Source organism: Crotalus tigris, unplaced genomic scaffold (assembly GCF_016545835.1).
Source record: "Crotalus tigris isolate CLP2741 ecotype Arizona unplaced genomic scaffold, ASM1654583v1 scf7180000017790.654992, whole genome shotgun sequence".
NCBI classification, from domain to species: Eukaryota; Metazoa; Chordata; class Lepidosauria; order Squamata; family Viperidae; genus Crotalus; species Crotalus tigris.
Genome location: NW_024096637.1, coordinates 274,644 through 291,714, shown reverse-complemented (window position 1 = coordinate 291,714; position 17,071 = coordinate 274,644). Strand labels below are relative to the sequence as shown.

The following is a 17,071-nucleotide window of genomic DNA, read 5'->3' as shown; positions in this document are numbered from 1 at the left end:
GAAAATAAAGGTACTATATTAAGATTCATAACTTAACTTTACTTGCTAGACCAGTGGTTCTCAACTTGTGGGTCGGGACCCCATTTGGGGTCGAACAATCATTTCACGGGAGTTGCCAAACAAGGCTGTCCGCCATTTTTTCCCCCTTTTCTTTGGCCACGCCCCTGGCACCCGGTGATGTATAAGTGGTTGGGGGTCTCCACAACATGGGGAATTGTATTATGGGGTCGCGGCATTAGAAAGGTTGAGAACCACTGCGCTAGACCAATTGCTTGTCTTAATTAGGACAATGGAAGTCACTAAAATATTATTTCAAGGATGTTTTATTACCTAAGAGCCTACAGATGTGTCTGATCATGTTTGCCCAAAGCAGTAATATCACGCGGTAATACCAAGAGTAACAGCTGAAAATACATACTAAAAGTATGCAGTACTGTAGGCAAAAGGAGATTATTATTTATTTATTCATTCACCAAAATTATTTTTAATCTTGTTTTCTTCTTAGAATATCAGGGTAGCGCTCAAGTAGAATACAAATCAAAAGTACTACAGTTACAACATAATGAAATCCCAAAATATTACAACAACAAATCCAAAGCATGAAAACATCAAGTTAAATAGATCAGTGGAATATTTTAACTGGCTGGCAAGTAAGAATATGTTAGCTTAATGACAATATAATAGCAGTGTTAGTCAAACATTATTGGAGAGAGCATTTTAGCTATAGGAGTTGATATGGAGAAGGTCTCTATGTAGTTTTTAAACAATGAGATTCTCCTGTCAAATGAATTTGGGAAAAGTGTTTTTGGAAGCTCTTAAGATGCTGTATAGTATGCATACTTCTTTGACAATATGGATCTTAAATTGTTTAGAACTTCAAAGATAAGAACAAACTCTCTGAACTTGAAAACAAATATAACTAGTGTAATTCATTAAGAACCTGTATAACCTACTTCCATTTAGTTGCTTCTGTTACAATTCTGACAAACCTATCTGTAACTATTTGATTTTTTTTATCATCTTCAACATTACCCCAACATTAATCTAAAATCACAAGATGCACACTATAGACAAGCTATTTCTATCCAGGAACAGTTGAAGCTATCAAATCAATTAAAAGTTATTAAAGGCTTGTTTAAATGTACTGTTCCTCATTCAGCCCATTACTGATTCCAGGGTAAGAGATTAATTAGCATTTGATACTTTACTAGAAATTGTAGATAACAGGTATATATGCACGGATGAGTACAGAAGATCAAATTCCATGGGACCTTGCAGCAAAAAATATGCATTTCAGTAGAAACCCAACTTTGCAAAACCTGCTCTGGATTACGGAAACAGAACTACTTAATACTCTGTTCCCTACTCTTATACCATAGTTATACCAAAATACTATAAATAATATAAAAACTGAGAGATCAGAGAGAATGAGTGAGTTTATAATCCTCCAGTTCTTTTCTGATAGAAGTTGCTCATTGAAATGACTGGTTGTTCTAGCATCAACCCTAGCACTGGGTACATTAAAATGGACACATTACCATATCCAGGTTTAGATAAGAGAATTCTCTGCCATGCCATTACAGCAACTAGAGATGGACACTGTTCCAAAGTGATACTACTCTTATCCTAATTAAATCTATAGTACGGGCACCCAAAACATTAAGAATTCAAGCTGTATCAGATCCAAAATGCTCTGTTTTAAATGTGAAGTGGGTTTGGAAATGTTTCAAGGTGCCAATGTTCCAAAGTACTTTCGGGTTGAGGGAACAATCCATTTCATATTCCGAATGGGACATTTTAAATCTGAAATGGTTCAAATTTAAAATGATTTCCATATGCCTAATGCATAGATATAACAATAATAAACGGGATGGAAAAGCTGAGTTGTTGAAAGAAATGGAAAACGACAAATCGTGTGTTAAAATAAGAAGTGCATCAATATTACAACATTCAAAAAGCAAACGGGTGGGCTGTACAAAAAAGATAATTCAACTATAGAAAGACAACAAAAATTGTTTTGTATGAAGGTGAAAGGTTCATTCCTTCTATTAACTTCTCCAAAACAATATGGACAAGCTAGCTAGTCTTAAAAAAGGTCAGAGGGGCTGTTTACAAACTGGCTAACCCACATATTTATAAACAGACTAACTAGCTTTGTGGCTCAGTGAGAAGGAAGAAAAAATATGATCCACACTTTCATAGTCACTGCTAAACCCACAACTGATGCGAATGTTGGTGAAGTATTTAGGGACATGCAGCTGCTATGCCTAAAGTAGTTAGGTTTTTTTTTTTTTAACTAAAAGGGATATGCGTCATAGAACTCTGTTTACTATTAACTTTTTTTTAGGATGCTTATCTTTTTTGTTAGGTTAGAACATGTGGTTTTTCACATGACATATCAGCAAGCCACACATGTGCAAAAAACAAAGGAACTGCGACATAACTGTCATTGTTATGTGGGTGTAGAAATTTTGAAACACAGCAGATTGTATTCTTTAAAATAAATAAAACTTCATCTTCTTTGCATCAATGGAAGGCTAGCCAATCGAGTTAAGCAAAATAGCCAGAAAGGGACCAATACAATCTTGCTATTTTGTTGTAGTTTAACGAAGCTCTTAACTACAATTATGCTAGAATTTCTAAAGATTAGCCAGTCTTGTTGTCAGTTGTTTAGCAGAATTTACTCATGGTGGGCACAGCTAATTATAAAATATTCATTTACTGCAAGGGTGGGCATCTTATCTCTATCTAGTTGGAAGTTGCACCTTTTTTATTTTTGGCCTCTGAAGTATGAAGAGGTATGGGGAGAGGTCTCAGATGTTCAGGCTCTTGTTTCAGAGATGGATGGTTTGCTCAAAACACATACAGCTTAACCAGTTACTTTTGGACTTAAACAGGTCTATGTTTTAGAGAGAGAAAAATGTCACCCAAGATTATCATGTGTGGAGAAGTGGGGTCTAGAGAGCTAGGAGTCCTCCCTCTTTATTTATTTGAAGCAAAATGATTAATTTAATACTCTCTAGCACACAACTCCCAAATAATCTCTTTTACACCTTTGTCTTTTCTTTCTGAACAGGTGAGCGTTCTGCCAAAGGAAGTACTGAACATTTTTATTTTCTAAGAATATAAACTCAAGCCTATGTAGGACACGGAAGTCTTCTTATAAATGAAAATATTCGATAAAGTTGGTGTTTTGCACTGTAGCAGCTTTCCCCTTTTCATCCAATTTCAAACAATCTTAAAACAAAGTACAATACAATACAATACAATAAAATTGGAGAGCTTGCTAAGAACAAGGAAGGAGACTGAAGGTACATGGATGGCCGCAGGCACCACATTATTTACCAACAGAGGAAAGCATATGAGAGATCTGCTGCAAGCTATAAAAAAAAACCCTGGGTGGTATTGAATTAATTTATTTGCTAGTATAAAGACTTCTGGTCAGGAAGAGGAAGGAAGGCATTGATTTTGACACCAAAGCCCTATTCTGTTGCAAATTTAGAAGTGGGAGAAGGGATAGGAAGAGAATTAGAAAAGTCTCACAACCTATAACACAGGGTTTCAAGATGTTACCTTTCATTTCACTGGATCTGTGCATGTGACATCTAACTCTGAATGAATGTGAGCAATCGTTACACTATTACATGGTAAATATAAATAGTCGATAGAATATTATCAATGTTAGACTGTAAATGTTAAGATGAATTGCTTGGGTTATTTTATTGCTTTGAAATAAATTGGTATTAAGGTGCTTATTATAATGTATTGAAAAGTATTATTTCTGTATTACTATTGCACCGTTCAGATGCTATGAACACAGTTATTGAAAAGAAATGACATCGATAATGGTAAAATAAAAGAGTTGATTGTCTGTGGTTCAATAGTTTCTCTGAAACAGCCTCATTATAGTTGTTCTAAATATAGAAACAGGTATGATTAGTAGAACATATTGTTTCTCCATTTTGCTCAATAGCAAAGGACTAAATACGTTGCTTGGATTTTGAGGTCATCTTAATAGAATGAATATATTGAGTAACTTGATGACAAATAAATTATGATTAACGTACGATTGGTATACCAAGATACTTTGAGATTCAATTGCACGTTGATTTTATAATAAAAATAATCCCTCCCAAACATATCACTTATTCCTTTCCAAGACCTAAAATTAAATATTTCTCAAGCATTTAAGGTAGTGAATTTTATAAAGTGGGGAAAATCTTACCTAAGACATAAAGACATAAGCAAAGAATATGAGGTTTCTACTCTGAAACACAGCAACCCTAAGAGCAGATGGACTACTTCACAGTTATTTATAGTCTGCCTCTCTCTAGACAGCAGAATAAACAAAAATTCCTGGAATAATCTTCCCTATTATAATTAGAGCATTGATAGCATGTCAGACTGCAGCACTGTAGCTCTCATATCTCAGTGGCCGTGATAGTTCTTGTAATGTGTGATGATCTGAATAGTTCACAGGATACGTTTTATGCAAGTCCAATACAGATTAACTAGAAGTGTTTCCATGTATCGTGGCACAATATAGGAAGGAGGAAAGAACGCTTGAATTCTCTGGACATAGTAAGCCACATTTAAGCCATGGTTTGTTGGAACACTTTAACAGTATATTTGTATCAAATTATATTTAAAGAGCTGGAATCTATTACTCCAAAAAGCAACATTAATATTTCTAACTTGGCTAGACTAGAGGACTAGTAAATTCCCACTCTAACACTCTGCTCTCATCTACAAACTTGTATTACTCTCTTGTGCAATTAACTAATACTTAATTGGAAAAGTGTTAAATTAATGGAATGCAGTGTGAAAGAGAGAAAACTTTTATTGGTGGTTCTTCCATTTTTTTGCAACATATAGTAAGATACTGAACCAAAGAGTGTGCTAAAGAACATGTGAAATACATTCCTGAAGCTTAAGTTTCAAAAACAAGCCTTAGATAATTGTGAAATTCCTTGCCTCACTGCCTCTCATAAAACGTGAATATTGCTTTTGGAAAGCTAGAGGCGATATTTTATCTTTCAAGTACATCTCTGGTGTTCACATATGCATAATTCTATTTTGGTACAATACTTTGCTTAAATTTAAGGAAAACGTTGCAGTCTTCTTGTACAATTTGAAAGCTGGCATATGTACAAGGGCCCAATTAGTAAAATGGTAATTTCTTTTGGGCAGCAAATGAAGTGTCTCCATACAGAAAAATCAATGTAAAACCTTTAGCTCATGGAAATGCTTCCCCCATCTCCAGCCTCCAATATACGAGGGCAATTCGGAAATAAACCTCCGTTGGTTATCAATGATAGACACTCGCAAATACAGAACTTTTATTATGTACATTAGAAAAATACAACATTACATTACTTATCAACATAATTGCCATTCAAATTGAGGCACTTGTCATAACGTCTTACAAGGTTTGAAATTCCTTAGTAGTAGTCGTTCGCCGCCAAATCTGGGCTATGGGGGGGTGGGTGATCAAAAACATCCCAACAGAACTGCTTCAAAAGTTCTTGGGTGTGTCTATCGGTGTTCAGGCGTGTTATTATCATGAACCAACACCACACCAGAAGTCAGCATGCCCCGACTCTTGTTATGGGTGGCTTGTCTGAGTTTTTGTAATGTTTCACAGTAGATTTCTGAACTGATGCTCGAACCATGGTCCATGAACTTCACTAGCAGTACTCCTTTGGCATCTTCACATTTGGCGGGATTTTCTATGACACCACTTCCAGTGTGGTGTTGGTTCACGATAATGATTGCCCACCCACCATTAGACGCACCCAATAATTTTTGAAGCAATTCCATTGGGATGTTTCTGATCACCCCCAATAGCCCAGATTTGGCGCCCAGCGACTACTACTAAGAAATTTCAAACCTTGTAAGACATTATGACAAGTGCCTCAATTTGAGTGGCGATTATGTCATAAAGTAATGTAATGATGTAGTTTTCTAATGTGCATAATAAAAGTTCTGTATCTGTGAGTGTCTGTTACTGATAACCAAATGGAGGTTTATTTCCGAATTGCCCTCGTATGTATACGGTCTGGTACTTCTCTTTCTTCTCATCTCCCCATCCCCACCCTACCATCATTGTCTTTGCAATGAGCTATTTTGTTTGGTGGCCCTTCTCCCAATATCTGAGCCATAGGCACGGTTCGTGTCACCATTTCCAGTGCTATAGATCTAGCTGCAAAACTGTAGGCAGTTCACAAAGATGTCTGTTGTAATTGCTGCTTCTCTGAATAGGTCTACTGATGCCTTCACTTAAGTACTTGGCTTTTACTAGTACTTTTAGAATGAGAATACCTGTCAATATCACTGAAACTCTGATGATGATAATGGAGAAGAGACCTGCAGCTATGATTCCTAACGTAGACACTAGCCTTGGAAAGTGACTGAGGGTATGTTTACATAATATCTTTCTCTAGCATGAGATTCAGTGGTTCCTACCTCACCAACTTCAGTCTGCTGAGACATGTCTTTTGTTTAACCCATATGCCACCCATATGAAAAATTAATTTAAGCAATCAATATGAAAACAGATGAAGTAATAAAATTGAAGAGTTTTCAGTATGTAGAGAGAGTTTTTCCCAAAAGGAGGCCTTCTCCCTCAATACTGAGTTATTAATTCAAAACATAACTGAAAAACAGAGAAAGGCAGTTATTCTAAAACTAAATTCACATTGCTGAAACCAGCAATCCAAGCTTAACTCAGGAACAAATTTTGTACCACATATCTATACCACCCTCAGAAAGATAACCATTACTAGGGACTGGGCTATATTAGGCTAAAAGGTTAACATGCTGCAACAAGAAAATAGGGCATAACAACATACAAATGACTCTAGCATCACTTTAATTTTTATTCATTTATTCTCATTTTTCTATATGTAGGAAAGAACATTTAATCCTGCTGAAATGGGCATTGACTATATATTTTCAGCATATACCATAGTTGCACAGGCTAAAAATATTTAAAAGATAAATTTAATTCTTATGAGGTTGTTTCCATGTAACACATACATCCCATCCCGTAAGTGTGAACAAAAATCAGTGGGGATTTTGGAAAAGAAAGAAAAGGCACAACAGTATCCACTTTAGTTGTGGTGCACGTATACCTAATATGTTAATAGTACTAAACAACTTCATTAATGCCATCTGATCTAACCCAGATGATCAAACCAATGACTTTCAATCTTGAGCTCACAGTCAATTATGGGGTCTATGACAGACATTAGTATAGTCACTTAAATGCGGGAGCAGGCAATTAAAAAGTTTGATAGAAAAATAAAATAAAATAAAAATAATTTGAGACAATTGCCCAAATCCCAAAGTATCTTAATTTCATAAGATTTTGATATTCTCATTCAAAATCTTATGAGATTATTTTGAATTTTTACTTAAACTTGAACTTCTGCAGAATTGTAAAATTCATTCGTGCCATAATGTTTGCAGGCAGTGTTTCTGATCCTTGGTTTATGTAATACGTTGCAAAAACTTTCCATGATGTTTTAATAATTTACATAACAAAAAACAAAAAAACCCAAAAGTTCATAACTGCTGACAAGGTTTATGCAATCTGTTCTACATAGACTGGAGAATGTCAACAAAGTTACTGAATTTTCCATGAGTGCTCATTTGCCTTATAAGTGAGTCGTTCTATGGGTTAAAACAATTTTAGTCAGTTTTTTTAAGAAATCATTTTTGACCTGGTTATTTTACTGGTTTAATTAAACCAGTTTAATTAAAATAACAGTTGTTAATAAAATTCAATCCAGGTTTTGTAAAATCTGAACTCTGCTAGAAAAAAATAGAGGAAATACTTGACATATAACTTGAGGTCTCTGACAGTTCTTCACCATGTCATACATTTGTGACTAGAATAATTTCTACAGTATTTAACAGTTGAATTATTTTTATTCACCTTTTATTTTAAAACCTGTAAAAGATACGGAAATACATTCCCATTCACACATTAAACAATACTTGAATCTATTTGTGTAAATAATCATAAAAATAGAGTCACTTTGTAGAGTGAGATGGTTTGGTGGCATATACTTTTAATAAATAAATAAAAATGTCAAGAATATGAAAAATTTGTCCTTTTTCAGACTACAATATAGTTTTAGCCCTATGAAGGTTATATGAGCACATTTTATAACGTGGCTTTCCTACTAATGTATTACTTCTCCAGCAAAAATAACTCTGCTTTGTCTCTTCCTATATCTGCATGTATGACAATCTGTATGTATTAAGATACTCTAAATTGGAATTATGAGCTGTGGTGATGTGGTGGAATACATTATAGTCAAACTGCTGAGCAGAAACAAAGATGTTCTGGTTTTGATTGATCACATTTGAGATTTCTCCTGTTTTCAGCATGAAGATGCTATAGCTAAGGGGTCAGAAACTATTCTACAAATTTTATACATCTTAATGCTTTTGTTCTGAAATCTCACAATCAGAGGAATACTAATTTCTAATGCATAATTTCAGGCATTTTTAACAATTATTTTTATTTAAGGAAGTTCTAAAGATATTATATAAGAGAAGAAAGCAATGGCAAATTGTATGTCATACTGCAGCTAAGAAAATAACATGGACATCTTTTCATGAAGACACCTGTAAGTTGATGTGAAGATGACTTTATCATACTTTTTAACTGTATACTGTGAGCTACCAAAATTATTTTTATTCAGGAAATGTTTCCTTCTGTTGGGAAAATTTTAATACCTCATGATTACATTGTAATTTTAGAATATATTTATTTATTAATTTATATTCCACCCATCTCACTGTCCTGAGTGATTCTGGGTAACTTACAATAATTCAAAAGCACAAGTATAAATACATTAACATTAAGACTACTGCAAATTTAATAGTAAGCTATCTCAATTAATGAGTATATTAAGAATGTGAAACAAAACCCCTCATGTAAATAAAGGAATGCCTACCTCTTTGGATGTTTGTTGACTAAACCAAAAAAACAAACAAAACTACAATAACTGTCAATGTCCTTTGAGATATATTTCATTCTTAGATGAAGAATGCAATGAGTAGGTTATAAAGAATATTAATTTTTAATTGAAAATGTACCGTAATAATTGTGAGAGATTATAGTTATTTAAATACATCAAAATATCCTATGATTGACACCAACTTAAACATAATATCATTTAATTCGATTAAAGAAGAGAGGTTTTCATATAGTTGAAGAAGTCTGGTAATGAATCACTTTTCTCTTTTGTACAATTTACATAATGCAGCTTCCTGACACCTATTCTTCATGCACATATATTTATGAATGCTTTCAGTTATGAATACAATTTTCTTTATATATTCAACCTTGAAGTTACTCTACATAAATTTTCTATTTCACTGTCCCCATGTAGAGCATCAGAAACAGCTAAATAAAATTGGATGTCTCTATTTCAGTGTTTCTCAACCTTGACAATTTTAAGGCATGTGGACTTCAACTCCCAGAATTCCACAGCCAGCATTGCTGGCTGTGGAATTCTGGGAGTTGAAGTCCACATGCCTTAAAATTGTCAAGGTTGAGAAACACTGCTCTATTAAGATAACTAAATGGTATATGGTATCCAGGAAAAGAATTAACAAATTATGCCAAAGTCATTAAAGGTTTGATTATTGAAAAGAATATGCTAATTAATTAAGATTAGTTAAGTTAATTACATTAATGATGGGAATATCATATAGTTTCAACTAAACTGGAAGAGATGATATAATACCTTATCTGGTTAGTTTCAACTGGTCAGCTGAGAAACTAACCATTTTGAAGGATCTAGCATAGAAATATTTTAGCAAAATTGTTTCAAAAAAGGGAGATTGGGTAAATTTTGTTCAATCTGTTCAGGTGCCACAGAAAATTTAATTAGGCTAATATAACAGATAAGCTAGTAAAATCTTGTAATATTTTTGTGCAATCCACACTTTTCATTACAGTTAGGTAAAATGTCTTTATAACAAGGTATTATGCATCCTTTGAAAGATACATTTTTACAATACTGTTCTTGCCAGTTTTTGAACAATTTGATCGGTTCCACGTCATTGGATTCTTACCCTCAAGTCGATAACTCTATTGTCCAATCTTGTATCCTGGTTCACTGTAGCTCTTCCTTCCTGAATGGTTGCAAAGAAACAAATATTGGAAACCACAGGTAGGAAAAAGGGAGAAAGCAAAATATTTTATAGCGTAAGAAATGCTGACTGTATTGCATGTCCAGGACATAAAATATGACAGATATTTAGTATCCAAAGACCCAGAAACAGGTAGACCTCGTTTAGCAACCATAATTGGGACCAGCAACTTGATTATTAAGCAAACAGTGAAATTACAACTGGACTTTTGACCTTAGCTCAGCTTTCCTTTGCTTTAGAGACCCTCAAAGGTTGTAAATGCGAGGATTGGTGGTAAAGTTACTTTTGCATCACCATCAGACCTGTGAATTGTCACTAAATGAGGCAGTCACTAAACAAGGACTACTGTACCTAGTAAGTATCTTAACACACTAAGAGTGCTTGACTTTACAGTATCAAGAAATGTAACCATGTGGTCTATATATTGTATATTGTATATAGATATTCGGAAAATATATTTCTGAATGAGGGCTTCTTGTATTTCAGTTTTGATATTTAAATGTTAAATCAGAAATGCAATGTGAAAAAAATCAAGTAACAGATGTATGTTGGTTCTATCATCCTAATCTCCAGTCTCAAGTGGAGAATAGAGAGGTTAAACTTTGAGCAGGCTATAGAATTAGAACGTCCAATTAATAATCTCCAAGAGATTTCAATCAGTCAGCTATCAAACTTATAAATCCACTAGTTTATGTGGCAATTCTGATGGTACAAACTATTAAAAACAAATTTTAAATGGAGAAAAATAAGCACCAGGAAGAAATAAAAACCAATGTCATCTCAAATAATAGCATTTCCACCAGGGGCTCACCACTGCACCTAACCCAAGGCCTAGGGAACAACCAGGTTTTAAAGGGCCTTTTAAACAGAGACCAAAATCAAACTCTGACAACAAAAACGAAAGATGGAAAACCTGTTAAATAGAAAAAATATCTCTCCACTAATTAAGATCCATTATAGACCTATATTTCCAGCAGGCCATATCACTGCTCATACTGGCTGGGACAAATGCAAAACATCATCTGAAGGAGCATATTTTCCCCACTCTCATCTTAAAGCATGTGTTGCAAGCTTGGTACCTGCAACATCTTGGATTGTGAACCAATGTAAACACTGAATGTACAAATTACTAACTGATTACAATCTTATGAGATTTTGCAACACTGCAGGTGAAAAAAAGACTATGCCATATTTCAGCATTCTCATGACGTTTTGGCCATTTGAAATATTTTAAAACCAAATAAACCTCACTGTGTCTAAGATCCCACAATGGCCCTTTTGATACTTGCCTCAGAATTTTTTTTTTCTTAACCTTTAAGAATATTCCAATTCTAAAACTTCTTTTTTCAACCACTGTCCTCTGGACTATATTCAGAACATTTCTTAGGGTTAGTTTTCAATTACTTTAATTTTAAAAAACTAGAACTGTTGTCTTTTAGACTGCTCCCTGAACACACATACAAGAAAATTCAAACATACATTTTCCCTTAAGATTAATTAAGTCCCCTTTGAAGTGAAATTTCTGTTTAGAAAGGCCGTTCTGAACATGTCTGTATCTATAAAAATTTCCTTATTAATCTAAGTCCTGCTCAATTTATAAGGTGACAGTAATTGTGAGAACATTTCCATATTACCAGGAGATAAACATGGAGCACACTCTGTGCACAAAATCTTGACATACTAGACATTGCTTAAGGCCAGGTCACTATGTGTTATCAAGCAATAAAAATTATTTCCCATATTTATGAACTAGGAAGCAGATAATCCTGGATGGGCCAACATTCAGGGTTCAACATAACAGTATTATTAATGGCAGCTAAAATCTCAAGCCTTTGGCTAATCATTTATTATTTTTAATACAATGTTACTTATTAGAAAACACATTTTCACCTCTTCTCCTTCAACCTCTGGACGAATGGCATCATCCAGCTGCAAGGGCAATCGCGGTTCAGCCAAACTGATTACATATATCTGAAAGAGATGCAAATGTATAAATAATTAATAAATGCACGGCAGGAACTACAGTGTGCTTTAGAGAGACATGGTTCTGTCAGAAATATGAAGCTAAGCCAATTACTAAAAGACTATGGAGGACTAAAAAAAAAAAAAAAGATGCAACATGCATTTGCAGGTAGTCCTTGACTTATGACCAGTCGTTTAGTGACTGAAATTCCGACGGATCTACCTGGGGAGGACCTGCGTCCTGTATTTGAAATTTTGACAGTTAGCCCTCTTCGCAGTCACATGACGGCACTTTGGGCACTCAGCATTTACAGCTGTTTGCAGGGTCGCATGATCACATGACCGTGTTTGATGATGTTTTTGTAGAAAACCGGATCTGCATAGTAAACCGTTGGTTTGGTTAACAACAGAGACATTTACTGAATGACCACAACATTTTCTTAACAAATGTTACACAAATGGCTATAAAATCATGTGACCAACCCATTTTATGACTGTCATGAATTAGTACCATGATGACAGGCTTCATTATGTCGTAACTTGAGGTCCGCCTGTATCTGGTTAGTTTTCATATTTCTAACATAATTATTTAATAAAAAGATAGCGCTTTTAAAAATAAAATCCAAAAACTGTATAATGAAAGACATTAACCCAACTTAATTGCTTAAAAAATAACGGTCCTGAAAGCACTGAACTGTTTTGAAACTACAAAATCAGTTTCAGATGTAGCAAAAATGAATAGATAAATATTGTTGCAGCTGAGTGAAAGAGAAGCAGCTGATGTCTTAAACAGAATTATAATTTGCCTGTCCTGTTAAAATGTAAAGTATAAACATAAACTTATATACAAATAATATAGAAATCTCCTGGGGAAAACATAGGAACAAAAGGGCAAGAAAAAATAAATAAAAGAAAAAATAAGTTCATAATCTGAATGACTAAATATTTAGGAACCTGCTTCAATAAATGATAGATAGCTCCTTTCTCTCTCTCTTGACATATTCTTAGAACTGACTTTTGTTCCAATGACAGATGACTGAATTTGTCCAGGAAAAAAGGCAAAGATAAATTGCAGTAATACAGAACTTTATTATGAGCTGGCGGAGTTGGCATGAAGCCAACTTCACCACCCCGAATGCAAGTGTTTTGTGCTTGACTACCCCCACATCAGTCATTCTATGAACATATAAGTCCCACCTAGGCAGCAAATTTGCAGGTGTGCTCATAATTCACCCCCATTATTGCAAAATTCCTAAAAGGTTCCTTATGTATTTGCTTTTCACTTCACTGGGAGCTTGGACTTCTCCCATTATTTCTACTAGAGGAAAAACTGTTACACTTTCTGAAATTGTTTAAAAGACAGCTGGAATTTAAGTGACTTGTATTGAGGATGCAAATGTTTATATTACATTATATATCTTCTGAAGTAGCCATATCTACAGAAAAACAGAGCCTATATATTTTGTTATTGTTAGAAACCAATTTAGAACAGGTGAAAGCAAATCTTCATTGCCTTATATTTTGACTTCTATTTCTATTTCAGTTGAATTTGCGGCACAAATGAGGGTGTTTTTTTTGTTATTTACAAAAGTAAACCAAAAGGACAGCAGTTAGGGAGTAGTAACAAGAAACAATGATATCACGGCACATCTTAATTTGTTTATAAAAATATTACCCTCTGAATGTGTAGTTCAACATCTTGCTGGGTACAGCTGCCAATTTTATTTGGCACTTTTCTTATTACACCTTCAATGTCAACAATGCTCTCTTTGTTGATGCTGTCAATAAAAACAAAATCAGTAATTGTCTCAAAGATTCATTTCTGTTTGGAACAGTTATTTAGTTATGAAGACAGCTATAGGTAGCTCCTACCAAATGACTTACAATCATTTGTTTAACAATAGTTGAAAGTTATGACAGCTTTGTAAACAGTGACTTATGATATATCGTCAAAGTTATGATTGTCTCACCACCCCTGTGGTCACATGATTGCAATTTGGACACTTGGCAACCAGCTCACATTTATTACAGTTGCAGGGTCTTGCAGTCACAATTGCGATTTTCCCATAGTCTGACAAGCCAGAAGTCAACTGAGGAAGTTAGATTCACTTAATCTCTGCATGATTCACTTAACAACTGCAATAAAAATAAAAGAGGTCCAGTCGTGTGATAATTTGCTTAATGACCAACATTTCAGTCTCAGTTCTGGTCATAACGTGAGGACTATCTGCAGATAATGTTTAAAAGAATCCACAGACATTTTTAGTGTAAAATAAATTAAAGAGGAATATTTCTGCTAAATTACTTCCCACACTAAATTAGTAACAGGACTGAGTTAAAAATAATGTCTGATTCAAACATTGTATCTTATTTCTGGGAAGCCTTAAACAGAAATATAATCCTCATCAACTGCAATTGGGAGCAGCAACTCCATCGCTAAGTGATATGGAGCAAAAAAAAAAATGAAACGTGACTGTGCCAGACTTATGACAGCAGTTCAGTTGTAGTCGTTAAGTGAATCACTATAGTAGTTAAACATGTCACGTGGCCACACTTGTGACTTCCCTATTGATTTTGGTTATCAGAAGCCAGCTGTAAAGGCCGCAAATTGAGATCATGTGATCAGATTGCTATGACCGTCGTAAATGCATGCCAAATACCTGAAATGTGATATGAATATGGGGTGCTTCAATGGCTGCAAGTTTGAGGATAATATTGTTGGATCATTCAAATCTCTGGGATCAAGTAAATGTCCCAGGATGTTGATAAGGCATCTCTAAAAATGTGTATAGGTAGTCCTTGACTTACAACAGTTCATTTAGTGACTGTTTGAAGTTACAACCACTGAAAAAAATGACTTTTGACCATTTTTCATACTTATGACCTTTGCAGCACCCCCATGGTGATGTGATCAAAATTCAGACACTTAGCAACTGACTGACATTTATGACGGTTGCAGTGTCCTGGGGTCATGTGACCCCTTTTGCAAAGTGGCAAGCAAAGTCAGTGGGGAAGCCAGATTCATTTAACAACTGTAGTGATTCACTTAACAATGGTGGCAAGAAAGGTCATAAAATGAGGCAAATTCACTTAAAAATGTCTCAATATCAAAAATTTGGGGCTCAATTGTGGTCGTCAAGGACTACCTGGAATCTGCTTAAGCGCACATATCGTTTGCACTTGTAAACTCTAACAGATGGAATAACTGCTTGTTCGTATAGCTCTTAATTAAGCTAGGATTTTCAAGCTGAAGTGATGTTGAAATGAAACCATAAACAAAATGCCCTACATTCAATTGTCAAATAGTGTTCAGTTTCAATTTTCAGTTATACAAATATTAGTCATGACTTTCTATTTTAACCACAGGACTGCAGTCTGGTGAGATCTGTACAAACATCTTTCAGCAACAACTCTGGATCTCAAGTTCAAACCCACAGTCCCCACTTAGCGGTGAATCACTTTCAATCAGTTTTCTCAAACACAATTTTTTCAAATTTTTTAAAAAACCTTCATTTCGTTAGTTAGGAAACAAATGCCTTTAAAGTTGTTTTTAATTAACTAAACATAGTGTCACTGGACCACAGCCTGATTCAATTAGAAATTCCTGTTTTTTCCCCAATGTGTATCCATTCTGAGAATGACACCTTATACATCCTACTTGCCTTAAGGCTAATTTTTTGCATAAAACACAATATCGTATTTTCCCCCTCTTATCACTTGCCGTTTCTTTAGCTTATTTTCTAAGTTACAGTTTGTATGCAATTAATTATGTGGGTTATTTATAACGTTGAAATCTAGCATACTAGTGAACAGGTAAGCTTGGTTTCATTTTAAGTATTATTGGCATTCAAAAACGAGCTGTTCAACTGCAGAACAAACATTATAAACTGCATTTCCCACATTTTTGTAATCCCACATAAACCTGGTTCTCTTGAAACAGTTTTTAAAAGTTTTGAATTTATTTCAGAATGTTTCTTGGCAGTTCATTTAATTTTATCATCTGCAATCTGAAGTCTTTGATCTTGAAAATATTGCTAGTTAGGAAGTTCCATGTTTTTGATTGTTTTACTTTTATTATAATTTTATTAAACATCACAATTAAAAACATAAAAAAACTAATAGAAATTAAAAAATAAAAGAATCAACAGAAAAAGTGTGGAAAAGAAAGTAAAGAAAGAAAAATAAGAATATAGTAAGGAAAATGTGTAGTTTGTAACAGTATTTGCAATCAATATTTATATAAATTACAGTATTATGAATTTGGAAATTAGGGTACTGATGATATTACTTTTTGTTAAGTTGCTGAATACCTGAAAATATATACTTATTTTCCAGCTAAATAAAAAATGGTTCTTCCAAAATGTTAAAATATTTACAACAGCTGATTTTTTTAAAAAAGAAAATCCTCCGGGAAATTACATTAAATAAACACGTCAACACCTCCTTTGGACTTGAGAACTATTCTTGTTTTGTTAAACATCGAGCTACAAACACTAATCTTTATGACAGTTTCTGGAGAACTGGATCATTATCTTACAGTAGAGCTAGTAAAGAGAGTGATCAATTGATGTTACCTCTATAAAATGTTCTCCTAAATCTCAACATTTTACCAACAAATCAAGTCTGGGCAAGAACATTGCATGGTTTGTAATACAAATTTCATCTGATCATTTCATCAAATTTCATCTTATTGTGTACACTTTGAGAGCAAGCAACTAAATTTCATTTTTAATGTGTGCCATTGTGCCCACAGTAAAAAAAATGACAATAAAGCCTGCCTATCTATCTATCTATCTATCTATCTATCTATCTATCTATCTATCTATCTATCTATCTATCTATCTATCTATCTACAAGTAAGTTATGCTCTAGAGGTCTTCCTTTAAAAAAGTTGGACAACAGATGACAATGGTCTTTTCCCTCTACTTAGTGTCTT

General features: G+C 34.2%; 1 protein-coding gene and 1 long non-coding RNA gene across 3 annotated transcripts in view; one reads left to right on the top strand and one right to left on the bottom strand.

Annotated features, from left to right (window-relative positions):
• DARS1 (aspartyl-tRNA synthetase 1) overlaps positions 1 to 17,071 on the bottom strand; it is a 57,964-nt gene that overhangs the window by 11,317 nt on the left and 29,576 nt on the right. The window contains exons 5-7 of the mRNA XM_039342343.1: positions 13,811 to 13,913; positions 12,064 to 12,144; positions 10,096 to 10,155 (exon numbers count right to left, since the gene is read on the bottom strand). Coding sequence (XP_039198277.1) covers positions 10,096 to 10,155; positions 12,064 to 12,144; positions 13,811 to 13,913 — 244 coding nt within the window. The remainder of the gene's footprint in view (positions 1 to 10,095; positions 10,156 to 12,063; positions 12,145 to 13,810; positions 13,914 to 17,071) is intronic.
• Positions 4 to 16,903, top strand: LOC120307501. Of its 2 annotated transcripts, XR_005556571.1 has the most exons (4): positions 4 to 3,647; positions 6,262 to 8,639; positions 10,413 to 10,527; positions 15,502 to 16,903. It is a non-coding gene; the product is annotated as an uncharacterized LOC120307501 (long non-coding RNA). The 2 variants fall into 2 exon arrangements; XR_005556570.1 differs by lacking the exon at positions 4 to 3,647 and having other exon boundaries at positions 6,016 to 8,639.